This window comes from Salmo salar, chromosome 04 (assembly GCF_965601325.2).
Source record: "Salmo salar chromosome 04, fSalSal1, whole genome shotgun sequence".
In the NCBI taxonomy this organism is placed as follows: Eukaryota; Metazoa; Chordata; class Actinopteri; order Salmoniformes; family Salmonidae; genus Salmo; species Salmo salar.
Genome location: NC_138294.1, coordinates 95964920 through 95980812, shown reverse-complemented (window position 1 = coordinate 95980812; position 15893 = coordinate 95964920). Strand labels below are relative to the sequence as shown.

The 15893-nt window shown below is 48.6% G+C and overlaps 1 protein-coding gene across 1 annotated transcript in view; it reads left to right on the top strand.

The window, feature by feature from the left end:
• The first annotated feature begins 2627 nt into the window (after positions 1 to 2627).
• The window catches only part of LOC106604067 (dihydrolipoamide S-acetyltransferase (E2 component of pyruvate dehydrogenase complex)), a 28160-nt gene continuing 14894 nt past the window's right edge, over positions 2628 to 15893 (top strand). Inside the window, exons 1-5 of the mRNA XM_045717508.2 lie at positions 2628 to 3099; positions 10790 to 10891; positions 13997 to 14121; positions 14613 to 14754; positions 15005 to 15131. Coding sequence (XP_045573464.1) covers positions 2836 to 3099; positions 10790 to 10891; positions 13997 to 14121; positions 14613 to 14754; positions 15005 to 15131 — 760 coding nt within the window. The 5' untranslated portion in view covers positions 2628 to 2835. The remainder of the gene's footprint in view (positions 3100 to 10789; positions 10892 to 13996; positions 14122 to 14612; positions 14755 to 15004; positions 15132 to 15893) is intronic.

Here is a 15893-nt window from a genome sequence, read left to right as displayed (position 1 = left end):
TCGGCCTAATTCTGCTCTGCAAGCATTATTTGGTGTTTTACGTTGGACACAGAGAATATTTTTGCAGAATTCTGCATGCAGAGTCTCAATTTGGTGTTTGTCCCATTTTGTGAATTCTTGGTTGGTGAACGGAACCCAGACCTCACAACCATGAAGGGCAAAAACTGATTCAAGTATTTTAAGCCAGATCCTAATTGGTATGTCAAATTTGATGTTTCTTTTGATGGCATAGAAGGCCCTTCTTAGCTTGGCTCTCAGTCGTTGGTAACGTTTTGTACTGTTAACTAGAGTTGCTACTGCATATGGAACATACAAATCTACTATCTGACCCATAGTAATGGAGGTGCTGTTATGCAGAACCATTTTCAGTTGCTTGTACTAATAGGCATGGTGGCATTTCTCTTGCCACTAAGTCTAAAGATTTCCTCCAGTGCCTGATTGGCCTGTCTTTTCCTCCATGGTTCTGTGTAACTACCGCGCTACAGTGCCATTCCTGTTCATGCATAAACATTTTAAAGGGTAATTCTACCCCAATGCAGGAGCTTAACACAATTGCTTGTTTAACTCCCTCTGACTCTGGATTCCTGCTTTATTAAGGCACATGTTTCCCAGTGTCCCCGTTGCTCACGATAATGACAGAACGTATATCGGTCATAAGACATTTTTCGAACATTCTCCTATCCACAGATATATATCTCTATATCTTTATAAATATATTTATTATCAGTTGTATAATTAAGTGGACCACAATAACCAGAGAAAATCAAAGTTGTCTTAGACCTCAATAAACCAGAGACAAAAGTTGCCTTAGGGTGTTTTCACATATAATCCTCTTTAAGAACCGATCTCAGTCCTCTTTAAAGGGAACTCTGAGTTAAAACAAACAAGAAAAATAACCGTTCTCTTTGTATTTACACTGCCCTTTCCTTTGAATGAGGATTTATCTCTTTTTGCCAGTTCACTTCACCTATTTTGTGGTCCAAGTCCTCTTTTGCATTCACATTGCTATGTTTAGAAAGGAATCAAGATCTTTTTCCAACATTCACTCAATGAACTCTGGGATTTTACAAAGTGCAGGACAAGTCATTCCATCAGAATGTGTTATCGGACAGCTAGTTATACCTACTTACATTGTGGAAGCTAATAGATTGCTGTCACATCCTGACCAGCAGATGGAGCTGTTGTAGTAGTTTTGGGGTCAGGACGTGGCAGTCTTGTGTGTGTGAATGTTCTGTGTTGGTCTTGTGACTCCTGATCAGGAACAGCTGGGGATCGTTGTTCCTGATTGGGAGTCATATATGTAGGAGTATGTTTGTCACTTGGTTTTGTGGGTAGTTGTTCTTGCACTGTGTTTTTGTATGACTGTGAGACTGGTCCTGTCGTGAGTATCATTTAGTGTATTGTTTTTCCAGTGGATGCCTTACGCCTCTTTTTTGAATTAAAAGAAAATGAGTATCTACAACACCACGACATAATCTGTGACAATTGCATTTTGTTATAATATGAAACATAATAATTGTAATCAGAAGATACTAATGACCTGTACATATTATTATTATTATTATTAACAGAATAATAACAACAGATTAAATAATGGTGTAATTGAAAATTGTACAGCCAATGGTGTGTTCACGTTGCCCTAAAAAGGGAACCGGACAGACGAATTAAATCGAACGGCACTAAATTCACAATAACTAGATGAAAAGGACCAACTGTGAAAACACCCCTAGACCCCAATAAACCAAAATACATCCCTTCACGTTCGTCAACGTTCATTCATATTCAAACCAAAATCCAGATTGGGTCTATTCCAGAAACCGGTTATAGTATCATTATTCTTAACTCATACTGCCAGGTATTTTGAGAAAGGACATCCAATTTACCTTCAATTTGCAGATCTCTTACAAAGGGATTTAGATAAAAGGTCCCTTACCTCTTAGTTTGGGCCAGGAGAAGTTGTCTGGTTCCCAGCAGGCAATATGGGTTCGGGTCCTGCTGCAGTGGTCAAGCAGGCTTCAACCTGTCTGTTAAGCGGAAACAATAAATAGTGGTCCTAGCTGTTAAAAGCTAACCGTGTCACGAAATCCATGCAAAAACAAGTTCAGTCTTCATCACTAACGAAGATTGTTTTTTTTTTTTAAATCAAAAACAACAAACCAAGTGTTTCCAGCAGACCGTGTTCAGCTCCACACAGTTATGAACTTTACGGCACAAGTCTCAAAGAAATCTAAGAAACTGGACATTATTGTGGCTGCGGCAGAAACGTTTTTGGGACTTATGGATTTTACATCTAAAGACCTGCAAGCGGTACTGGTGCCGGAAGACCCACCCTCCCAGGTTTCCCTTGAGCCTTTGTAGGGATCAGATCTTATTTTATTTTATTTTTTTACTAAGGTTGTCTGATTTAGTTAATTTTTTGGTAGTTTGGTAAGGGTTTTGGTATTTTATTCCATATTTAGAAATCCTGTTTCCATCCCGCACAGTAGGTGGCAGAATTAACATTAAATTGTGTGATCGCCAATGTACCATAGAAGAAGAAGAAGAGCCGTTTTGCGACTTTTTTACGACAGTGGAGTCCTCAACGTTGCCAGCTCAATTACGGTTCTCTTTTCAGAATCTTCTGGCCAATACCATTGTAAAAATGCACGGAAGGACAGCCGTAAAGCGTTGTGATTAAGGAGGTCATTGGAAAGTGAGCTGCTTGCTAGCTACCTGGGCCGGTTCGGGGGGGACAGAAAGACACTTTATTGCTACCATTGGTATCAGACATTCTGTTACCTGAGTAGCTCCAACTGAATCTAAAAGCTGTTTAGCGACTAAACTTATAAAGGCGAAATGCTCCGTCTGGTCCTGCGGCTGAGGCCGTCTGCAGGGTTGTCTCGGTCCCGCTGCGCCCAACCTGGGCCTGCCTTGAGCTCTCGTCCCGTTCTGGGACCCTGTCATCTGAGGCGCTACCACGGCTCTGTCCAGTCCAGGGCTGTTTGCAATGGAGGTCGTTTCAACACCGTGGTCTTCACCTGCAGAGCCCTGCTGCAACCCCCCCAGCCCATCATGGGAGCCCAGACACAACGCTTCTACAGCCTACCACCGCACCAGAAGGTATGATGACTTAGCTAGCTAACTGCTGTTCTTGTGTGGACTCTAAGAGGTCAGTTTCAGACAGTATCGTTAGCTTTGCTAGTTAACTAGCTAATGGGCTTTTCTTTATTTTAGCCAACAACATATATCAGTGGAGTAGCAGTCATTGACAGTGACACGGGATAACCATCTTAATCAGTTAGCCACCCAGCGTCGTTAACTAACCAGATAGCTAGCGGTGTCCCTGGTAACCAGCTAGCTAACGGTGTCCCTGGTAACCAGCTAGCTAGCGGTGTCCCTGGTAACCTGCTAGCTAGCGGTGTCCCTGGTAACCTGCTAGCTAGCGGTGTCCCTGGTAACCAGCTAGCTAGCGGTGTCCCTGGTAACCAGCTAGCTAGCGGTGTCCCTGGTAACCAGATAGCTAGCGGTGTCCCTGGTAACCAGCTAGCTAGCGGTGTCCCTGGTAACCAGATAGCTAGCGGTGTCCCTGGTAACCAGATAGCTAGCGCTGTCCCTGGTAACCAGATAGCTAGCGGTAGGAGCAGGAGCTCCCCAGAGCTGAGTACCGGAATGGCTGAAGAATTGTAATATTTACCTGGAGCTAACCCTGCAGACAGCACTACTGGGGGATCTGATAACCCTGCAGACAGCACTACTGGGGGATCTGATAACCCTGCAGACAGCACTACTGGGGGATCTGATAACCCTGCAGACAGCACTACTGGGGGATCTGATAACCCTGCAGATAGCACTACTGGGGGATCTGATAACCCTGCAGACTGGGTGATCTGATAACCCTGCAGATAGCACTACTGGGTGATCTGATAACCCTGCAGATAGCACTACTGGGTGATCTGATAACCCTGCAGACAGCACTACTGGGGGATCTGATAACCCTGCAGACTGGGTGATCTGATAACCCTGCAGATAGCACTACTGGGGGATCTGATAACCCTGCAGACAGCACTACTGGGTGATCTGATAACCCTGCAGACTGGGTGATCTGATAACCCTGCAGATAGCACTACTGGGGGATCTGATAACCCTGCAGATAGCACTACTGGGGGATCTGATAACCCTGCAGACTGGGGGATCTGATAACCCTGCAGTCTGGGGGATCTGATAACCCTGCAGACTGGGGGATCTGATAACCCTGCAGATAGCACTACTGGGGGATCTGATAACCCTGCAGACTGGGTGATCTGATAACCCTGCAGACTGGGTGATCTGATAACCCTGCAGATAGCACTACTGGGTGATCTGATAACCCTGCAGACTGGGGGATCTGATAACCCTGCAGACTGGGGGATCTGATAACCCTGCAGACTGGGGGATCTGATAACCCTGCAGACTGGGGGATCTGATAACCCTGCAGACTGGGGGATCTGATAACCCTGCAGACTGGGGGATCTGATAACCCTGCAGACTGGGGGATCTGATAACCCTGCAGACTGGGTGATCTGATAACCCTGCAGACTGGGTGATCTGATAACCCTGCAGATAGCACTACTGGGTGATCTGATAACCCTGCAGACTGGGTGATCTGATAACCCTGCAGATAGCACTACTGGGGGATCTGATAACCCTGCAGACAGCACTACTGGGGGATCTGATAACCCTGCAGACAGCACTACTGGGGGATCTGATAACCCTGCAGACAGCACTACTGGGGGATCTGATAACCCTGCAGATAGTACTACTGGGGGATCTGATAACCCTGCAGACAGCACTACTGGGGGATCTGATAACCCTGCAGACTGGGGGATCTGATAACCCTGCAGACTGGGGGATCTGATAACCCTGCAGACTGGGGGATCTGATAACCCTGCAGACTGGGGGATCTGATAACCCTGCAGACTGGGGGATCTGATAACCCTGCAGACTGGGGGATCTGATAACCCTGCAGACTGGGTGATCTGATAACCCTGCAGACTGGGGGATCTGATAACCCTGCAGACTGGGGGATCTGATAACCCTGCAGACTGGGGGATCTGATAACCCTGCAGACTGGGGGATCTGATAACCCTGCAGACTGGGGGATCTGATAACCCTGCAGACAGCACTACTGGGGGATCTGATAACCCTGCAGACAGCACTACTGGGGGATCTGATAACCCTGCAGATAGTACTACTGGGGGTCTGATAACCCTGCAGACAGCACTACTGGGTGATCTGATAACCCTGCAGACTGGGGGATCTGATAACCCTGCAGACTGGGTGATCTGATAACCCTGCAGACTGGGGGATCTGATAACCCTGCAGACTGGGGGATCTGATAACCCTGCAGACTGGGGGATCTGATAACCCTGCAGACTGGGGGATCTGATAACCCTGCAGACTGGGGGATCTGATAACCCTGCAGACTGGGGGATCTGATAACCCTGCAGACAGCACTACTGGGGGATCTGATAACCCTGCAGATAGTACTACTGGGGGATCTGATAACCCTGCAGACAGCACTACTGGGGGATCTGATAACCCTGCAGACTGGGGGATCTGATAACCCTGCAGACTGGGGGATCTGATAACCCTGCAGACTGGGGGATCTGATAACCCTGCAGACTGGGGGATCTGATAACCCTGCAGACTGGGTGATCTGATAACCCTGCAGATAGCACTACTGGGTGATCTGATAACCCTGCAGATAGCACTACTGGGTGATCTGATAACCCTGCAGACTGGGTGATCTGATAACCCTGCAGATAGCACTACTGGGGGATCTGATAACCCTGCAGATAGCACTACTGGGGGATCTGATAACCCTGCAGACTGGGGGATCTGATAACCCTGCAGTCTGGGGGATCTGATAACCCTGCAGACTGGGTGATCTGATAACCCTGCAGACTGGGTGATCTGATAACCCTGCAGACTGGGTGATCTGATAACCCTGCAGATAGCACTACTGGGGGATCTGATAACCCTGCAGACAGCACTACTGGGGGATCTGATAACCCTGCAGACAGCACTACTGGGGGATCTGTTAACCCTGCAGACAGCACTACTGGGGGATCTGATAACCCTGCAGACTGGGTGATCTGATAACCCTGCAGATAGCACTACTGGGTGATCTGATAACCCTGCAGACAGCACTACTGGGGGATCTGATAACCCTGCAGACTGGGGGATCTGATAACCCTGCAGATAGCACTACTGGGGGATCTGATAACCCTGCAGATAGCACTACTGGGGGATCTGATAACCCTGCAGACTGGGGGATCTGATAACCCTGCAGACTGGGGGATCTGATAACCCTGCAGACTGGGGGATCTGATAACCCTGCAGACTGGGGGATCTGATAACCCTGCAGACTGGGGGATCTGATAACCCTGCAGACTGGGGGATCTGATAACCCTGCAGACTGGGGGATCTGATAACCCTGCAGACTGGGTGATCTGATAACCCTGCAGATAGCACTACTGGGTGATCTGATAACCCTGCAGACTGGGTGATCTGATAACCCTGCAGATAGCACTACTGGGGGATCTGATAACCCTGCAGACAGCACTACTGGGGGATCTGATAACCCTGCAGACAGCACTACTGGGGGATCTGATAACCCTGCAGACAGCACTACTGGGGGATCTGATAACCCTGCAGATAGTACTACTGGGGGTCTGATAACCCTGCAGACAGCACTACTGGGTGATCTGATAACCCTGCAGACTGGGGGATCTGATAACCCTGCAGACTGGGGGATCTGATAACCCTGCAGACTGGGTGATCTGATAACCCTGCAGACTGGGGGATCTGATAACCCTGCAGACTGGGGGATCTGATAACCCTGCAGACTGGGGGATCTGATAACCCTGCAGACTGGGGGATCTGATAACCCTGCAGACTGGGGGATCTGATAACCCTGCAGACTGGGGGATCTGATAACCCTGCAGACTGGGGGATCTGATAACCCTGCAGACTGGGGGATCTGATAACCCTGCAGATAGCACTACTGGGTGATCTGATAACCCTGCAGACAGCACTACTGGGTGATCTGATAACCCTGCAGACTGGGGGATCTGATAACCCTGCAGACAGCACTACTGGGGGATCTGATAACCCTGCAGACTGGGGGATCTGATAACCCTGCAGATAGCACTACTGGGGGATCTGATAACCCTGCAGACTGGGGGATCTGATAACCCTGCAGACTGGGGGATCTGATAACCCTGCAGACTGGGGGATCTGATAACCCTGCAGACTGGGTGATCTGATAACCCTGCAGACTGGGGGATCTGATAACCCTGCAGACTGGGGGATCTGATAACCCTGCAGACTGGGGGATCTGATAACCCTGCAGACAGCACTACTGGGGGATCTGATAACCCTGCAGATAGCACTACTGGGGGATCTGATAACCCTGCAGACAGCACTACTGGGGGATCTGATAACCCTGCAGACTGGGGGATCTGATAACCCTGCAGACTGGGGGATCTGATAACCCTGCAGACTGGGTGATCTGATAACCCTGCAGCACTACTGGGGGATCTGATAACCCTGCAGATAGCACTACTGGGGGATCTGATAACCCTGCAGATAGCACTACTGGGTGATCTGATAACCCTGCAGACAGCACTACTGGGGGATCTGATAACCCTGCAGACTGGGGGATCTGATAACCCTGCAGACTGGGGGATCTGATAACCCTGCAGACTGGGTGATCTGATAACCCTGCAGATAGCACTACTGGGTGATCTGATAACCCTGCAGACTGGGTGATCTGATAACCCTGCAGATAGCACTACTGGGTGATCTGATAACCCTGCAGATAGCACTACTGGGTGATCTGATAACCCTGCAGACTGGGTGATCTGATAACCCTGCAGACAGCACTACTAGGTGATCTGATAACCCTGCAGACTGGGGGATCTGATAACCCTGCAGACTGGGGGATCTGATAACCCTGCAGACTGGGTGATCTGATAACCCTGCAGATAGCACTACTGGGTGATCTGATAACCCTGCAGACTGGGTGATCTGATAACCCTGCAGATAGCACTACTGGGTGATCTGATAACCCTGCAGATAGCACTACTGGGTGATCTGATAACCCTGCAGACTGGGTGATCTGATAACCCTGCAGACAGCACTACTAGGTGATCTGATAACCCTGCAGACAGCACTACTGGGGGATCTGATAACCCTGCAGACAGCACTACTGGGGGATCTGATAACCCTGCAGACAGCACTACTGGGGGATCTGATAACCCTGCAGACAGCACTACTGGGGGATCTGATAACCCTGCAGACAGCACTACTGGGGGATCTGATAACCCTGCAGACAGCACTACTGGGGGATCTGATAACCCTGCAGATAGCACTACTGGGGGATCTGATAACCCTGCAGACTGGGGGATCTGATAACCCTGCAGACTGGGTGATCTGATAACCCTGCAGACTGGGTGATCTGATAACCCTGCAGATAGCACTACTGGGGGATCTGGTAACCCTGCAGACTGGGTGATCTGATAACCCTGCAGATAGCACTACTGGGTGATCTGATAACCCTGCAGACAGCACTACTGGGTGATCTGATAACCCTGCAGACTGGGGGATCTGATAACCCTGCAGACTGGGTGATCTGATAACCCTGCAGACTGGGTGATCTGATAACCCTGCAGACTGGGTGATCTGATAACCCTGCAGACAGCACTACTGGGTGATCTGATAACCCTGCAGATAGCACTACTGGGGCATCTGAAAAGTTATAGTCAATCGATCAATAATTTAATAATACTTTTAGCAAAAATGTTTATTTTCAATTTACAGTCTGTAGAAACAATGAGAATCGAAAGGTTCAGAACTTTTGTGAAGCATCACAGTTGAAAAATATTTGGCAAATAGAAATCTAATATGGATGGTGTAGAGATAGATGGGAGGGGTTGAATGGAGCTGAAGGTTGGGACTAATAACGACTGATAACTAATGTAAAACATACTGGGTCCTAATAATAACAACTAATAACATAACTAATGTAAAACATACTGGGTCCTAATAATAACAACTAATAACAACATAACTAATGTAAAACATACTGGGTCCTAATAATAACAACTAATAACAACAACATAACTAATGTAAAACATACTGGGTCCGTAAAGCCTATATAGGTTCATAACCTTTGTGAAAGAGCAGTTTGAGAAAGGTGGGGACATAGAACCAGATGGTAGAGGAAGGCCAGTCATAATAAAACACAGTAATAACCTGGAAGTAGAGGCCTAGGCTGTTTACTCCAATTAGGGGAGGTGGTTTTTTTATTTGTATTTTCTTTTCTTTCACCTTTATTTAACCAGGTAGGCTAGTTGAGAACAAGTCCTTTATTTAACCAGGTAGGCTAGTTGAGAACAAGTCCTTTATTTAACCAGGTGGCCAGTTGAGAACAAGTCCTTTATTTAACCAGGTAGTCTAGTTGAGAACAAGTCCTTTATTTAACCAGGTAGGCCAGTTGAGAACAAGTCCTTTATTTAACCAGGTGGCCAGTTGAGAACAAGTCCTTTATTTAACCAGGTAGGCTAGTTGAGAACAAGTCCTTTATTTAACCAGGTGGCCAGTTGAGAACAAGTCCTTTATTTAACCAGGTAGGCTAGTTGAGAACAAGTCCTTTATTTAACCAGGTGGCTAGTTGAGAACAAGTTCTCATTTACAACTGCGACCTGGCCAAGATAAAGCAAAGCAGTGCGACACAAACAACAACACAGAGTTACACATGGAAATATCCTCTGGTCTGATGAAACAAAAATAGAACTGTTTGGCCATAATGATTATAGTTATGTTTGGAGGAAAAAGGGGGAGTCTTGCAAGCCGAAGAACACCATCCCAACCGTGAAGCACGGGGGTGGCAGCATCATGTTGTGGGGGTGTTTTGCTGCAGGAGGGACTGGTGCACATCACAAAATAGATGGCATCATGAGGCTGGAAAATTATGTGGATATATTGAAGCAACATCTCAAGACATCAGTCAGGAAGTTAAAGCTTGGTGGCAAATCGGTCTTCCAAATGGACAACGACCCCAAGCATACTTCCAAAGTTCTGGCAAAATGGCCCATCACACAGCCCTGACCTCAAACCTATAGAGCAGAAGTGAAAAAGGATGTGCGAGCAAGGAGGCCTACAAACCTGACTCAGTTACACCACCTCTGTCAGGAGGAATGGGCAAAAATTTACCCAACTTATTGTGGGAAGCTTGCGGAAGGCTACCTGAAACATTTGACCCAAGTTAAACAATTTAAAGGCAATGCTACCAAATACTAATTGAGTGCATGTAAACTTCTGACCCACTGGGAATGTGATGAAATAAATAAAAGCTGAAATAAATCATTCTCTCTACTATTATTCTGACATTTCACATTCTTAAAATAAAGTGGTGATCCTAACTGACCTAAGACAGGGAATTTTTACTGGGATTAAATGTCAGGAATTGTGAAAAACTGAGTTTAAATGTATTTGGCGAAGGTGTATGTGAACTTTCAACTGTATATATGTGAATAAATAAGTGATATAGACAATAATACTAATTAAGTAACACATATGGAGTCATGTAATAACCAAACAAGTGTTAAACAAATTCTTCAAAGTAGCCACCCTTTGCCAGCTTTGCACACATTGATCGTGTGTGTGTGTGTGTGTGTGTGTGTGTGTGTGTGTGTGTGTGTGTGTGTGTGTGTGTGTGTGTGTGTGTGTGTGTGTGTGTGTGTGTGTGTGTGTGTGTGTGTGGTAGGTGGAGCTGCCTGCTCTGTCCCCCACCATGCAGACTGGAACCATCGCTCGCTGGGAGAAAAAGGAGGGAGACAAGATCAACGAGGGAGACCTGATAGCAGAGGTGACTAGTTATTATACACACACACACACACACACACACACACACAGATCTGATCAGTTCAGAGACTAACCCCGACCTGGTCACTGAGGTGAGAACCAGTTCAGAGACTAACCCCGACCTGGTCACTGAGGTGAGAACCAGTTCAGAGACTAACCCCGACCTGGTCACTGAGGTGAGAACCAGTTCAGAGACTAACCCCGACCTGGTCACTGAGGTGAGAACCAGTTCAGAGACTAACCCCGACCTGGTCACTGAGGTGAGAACCAGTTCAGAGACTAACCCTGACCTGGTCACTGAGGTGAGAACCAGTTCAGAGACTAACCCAGACCTGGTCACTGAGGTGAGAACCAGTTCAGAGACTAACCCCGACCTGGTCACTGAGGTGAGAACCAGTTCAGAGACTAACCCCGACCTGGTCACTGAGGTGAGAACCAGTTCAGAGACTAACCCTGACCTGGTCACTGAGGTGAGAACCAGTTCAGAGACTAACCCCGTCCTGGTCACTGAGGTGAGAACCAGTTCAGAGACTAACCCCGACCTGGTCACTGAGGTGAGAACCAGTTCAGAGACTAACCCCGACCTGGTCACTGAGGTGAGAACCAGTTCAGAGACTAACCCCGACCTGGTCACTGAGGTGAGAACCAGTTCAGAGACTAACCCCGACCTGGTCACTGAGGGGAGAACCAGTTCAGAGACTAACCCTGACCTGGTCACTGAGGGGAGAACCAGTTCAGAGACTAACCCTGACCTGGTCACTGAGGGGAGAACCAGTTCAGAGACTAACCCCGACCTGGTCACTGAGGTGAGAACCAGTTCAGAGACTAACCCCGTCCTGGTCACTGAGGTGAGAACCAGTTCAGAGACTAACCCCGACCTGGTCACTGAGGTGAGAACCAGTTCAGAGACTAACCCTGACCTGGTCACTGAGGTGAGAACCAGTTCAGAGACTAACCCCGACCTGGTCACTGAGGTGAGAACCAGTTCAGAGACTAACCCCGACCTGGTCACTGAGGTGAGAACCAGTTCAGAGACTAACCCAGGCCTGGTCACTGAGGTGAGAACCAGTTCAGAGACTAACCCCGTCCTGGTCACTGAGGGGAGAACCAGTTCAGAGACTAACCCCGGCCTGGTCACTGAGGTGAGAACCAGTTCAGAGACTAACCCCGACCTGGTCACTGAGGTGAGAACCAGTTCAGAGACTAACCCCGACCTGGTCACTGAGGTGAGAACCAGTTCAGAGACTAACCCCGTCCTGGTCACTGAGGTGAGAACCAGTTCAGAGACTAACCCCGACCTGGTCACTGAGGTTAGAACCAGTTCAGAGACTAACCCTGACCTGGTCACTGAGGTGAGAACCAGTTCAGAGACTAACCCCGTCCTGGTCACTGAGGTGAGAACCAGTTCAGAGACTAACCCTGACCTGGTCACTGAGGTGAGAACCAGTTCAGACACTAACCCCGACCTGGTCACTGAGGTGAGAACCAGTTCAGAGACTAACCCCGTCCTGGTCACTGAGGTGAGAACCAGTTCAGAGACTAACCCTGACCTGGTCACTGAGGTGAGAACCAGTTCAGAGACTAACCCTGACCTGGTCACTGAGGGGAGAACCAGTTCAGAGACTAACCCCGACCTGGTCACTGAGGTGAGAACCAGTTCAGAGACTAACCCCGACCTGGTCACTGAGGTGAGAACCAGTTCAGAGACTAACCCCGTCCTGGTCACTGAGGGGAGAACCAGTTCAGAGACTAACCCCGACCTGGTCACTGAGGTGAGAACCAGTTCAGAGACTAACCCTGACCTGGTCACTGAGGTGAGAACCATTAAAGTTACTCACTATACTTTCAATGCATTTTCCTGCTACAATAACGGTGTTTAAACGCTTCTACTATCTACCTAACCCTTCAATTTCCTGTTTAGATACTAAGGCTGCTTTATCATAGTTGATTGAATCAGAGAAAGTTCCTTATTCACTTGGTGACCTGGAAGTGTTTGAAAAGATTGATTGAATTTGTCAAAATGAATGAAGGACGCTCCGTCAATCCTTCTCTACCCCCTCCTTCAAGATATGCACAGGAGTGTCCTTAGAAATCAGTTATTGTGGGAGTGGCTGTGGGTTATTGTGGGAGTGGCTGTGGGTTATTGTGGGAGTGGCTGTGGGAGTGGCTGTGGGTTATGGCGGGAGTGGCTGTGGGTTATTGTGGGAGTGGCTGTGGGTTATGGCGGGAGTGGCTGTGGGTTATTGTGGGAGTGGCTGTGGGAGTGGCTGTGGGTTATGGCGGGAGTGGCTGTGGGTTATGGCGGGAGTGGCTGTGGGTTATGGCGGGAGTGGCTGTGGGTTATTGTGGGAGTGGCTGTGGGAGTGGCTGTGGGTTATGGCGGGAGTGGCTGTGGGTTATGGCGGGAGTGGCTGTGGGTTATGGCGGGAGTGGCTGTGGGTTATGGCGGGAGTGGCTGTGGGTTATGGCGGGAGTGGCTGTGGGTTATGGCGGGAGTGGCTGTGGGTTATGGCGGGAGTGGCTGTGGGTTATGGCGGGAGTGGCTGTGGGTTATGGCGGGAGTGGCTGTGGGTTATGGCGGGAGTGGCTGTGGGTTATGGCGGGAGTGGCTGTGGGTTATGGCGGGAGTGGCTGTGGGTTATGGCGGGAGTGGCTGTGGGTTATTGTGGGAGTGGCTGTGGGTTATGGCGGGAGTGGCTGTGGGTTATGGCGGGAGTGGCTGTGGGTTATGGCGGGAGTGGCTGTGGGTTATGGCGGGAGTGGCTGTGGGTTATGGCGGGAGTGGCTGTGGGTTATGGCGGGAGTGGCTGTGGGTTATGGCGGGAGTGGCTGTGGGTTATGGCGGGAGTGGCCTTGTGAAAAGATAAACATCAACCTGGTTTGAGAGTTTAAAATAATTTTGGGAATTTCTCTGAGAGGTTTGAATGTCACAATCATAATAATAGTAAATATTGTTAAATAAATTGCAATGTTACTTTATTCATGCTTTATATTTCATTGTTTTGTGTTTTCACTCTCCTCTCTCCCCTTTGAACTGTGATGTTTTTAACTCGTGTTCCTCAGGTTCATACATAGTGAACACTGACCTGGCTAACTGTACGTGTGTTAGGTGGAGACTGACAAGGCCACGGTGGGGTTTGAGTTGTTGGAGGACTGTTACCTGGCTAAGATCCTGGTACCTGAAGGGACTAGAGACGTCACCGTGGGAGCTGTCATCTGCATCACCGTCGACAGGTACGTCTGTGTTTGTTTGATTTGTACTTTTACCCCTTTTTCTCCCCAATTTTGTGATATCGAATTGGTAGTTTGTCTTGTCCCATCGCTGCAACTCCCCTACGGACTCGGGAGAGGGCAAAGGTCGAGAGCCATGTGTCCTCCAAAACATGACCCTGCCAAGCCACACTGCTTCTTATCACACCGCTCGCTTAACCAGGAAGCTAGCCGCACCAATCTGTCGTGGGAAACACCGTCCAGCGAAACTGGAAACACCGCGATAAGGAGTCGCTAGAGCGCGATGGGACAAGGAAATCCCAGCCGGCCAAACCCCCCCCCCCCCAATTGTCAATTGTGCGTCGCTTCATGGGTCTCCCGGTCACTGCCGGCTGTGACACAGCCTGGGATCGAACCCGGGTCTGTAGTGACTCCTGAAGCACTGCGATGCTGTAACCTAGACTGCTGCTGCAGAGGGAGGCCCTCTGCGTATTCTAACCTGTGTGTGTCATCAGTGCTGATCTGATCCCGGCCTTTAAGGACCTGACATTGGAGAAGCTTGCTGCTAGCTTTGCCTCTTCTGCAGCAGTCCCTCCCCCTGTAGCAGCCCCGCCCCCTGCTCCCGCCCCCGGAAGCTCCCTACCCACTCACATGAAGGTAGGACACACACCATACATGTTGCTGGACTAAACACTTTCACTGGAGATTCTCTGTGAAGGTGCTTTATATTTTCAGAACCAGAAACTAACTGTCTGTCTCTCTCTGTCTCTCTCTGTCTGTCTGTCTGTCTGTCTGTCTGTCTGTCTGTCTGTCTGTCTGTCTGTCTGTCTGTCTGTCTGTCTGTCTGTCTGTCTGTGTGTCTGTGTGTCTGTGTGTCTGTGTGTCTGTGTGTCTGTGTGTGTGTTAGGTGTGTCTGCCAGCCCTGTCTCCTACTATGACCATGGGGACGGTGCAGCGCTGGGAGAAGAAGGTTGGAGAGAAACTCAGTGAAGGAGATTTACTGGCAGAGATAGAGACAGACAAGGCTACCATCGGTTAGTACACACACACACACACACACACACACACACACACACACACACACAGACAAGGCTACCATCGGTTAGTACACACACACACACACACACACACACACACACACACACACACACAGACACACACACACACACACACACACACACACACACACACAGACAAGGCTACCATCGGTTAGTACACACACACACACACACACACACACACACACACACACACACACCACCGACAAGGCTACCATCGGTTAGTACACACACACACAGACAAGGCTACCATCGGTTAGTACACACACACACACACACACACACACACACACACACACAGACAAGGCTACCATCGGTCAGTACACACACACACACACACACACGCACACACACACAGACAGACAAGGCTACCATCGGTCAGTACACACACACACACCGACAAGGCTACCATCGGTCAGTACACACACACACACACACACACACACACACACACACACACACACACACACACACACACACCGACAAGGCTACCATCGGTCAGTAAAAAAATCTTTTTTTTTAAATGCATTTTCTCTCCGGTCCCTAAACAGAGATGAGAGAACTTTACTGATGTCAACTAGATTGAAGCATTCATCGATTTTCTGACGTTGGTGAACAATGATTTATTTAGTCTTCTAGGGCAGTAATGACAGAGCTGCTGCATGTATCTAATTATAAACTAGTAATAGCCTGGCCTACCAAAATGTTGGGAATTATGAGCAGAAACATGGAGCTTAT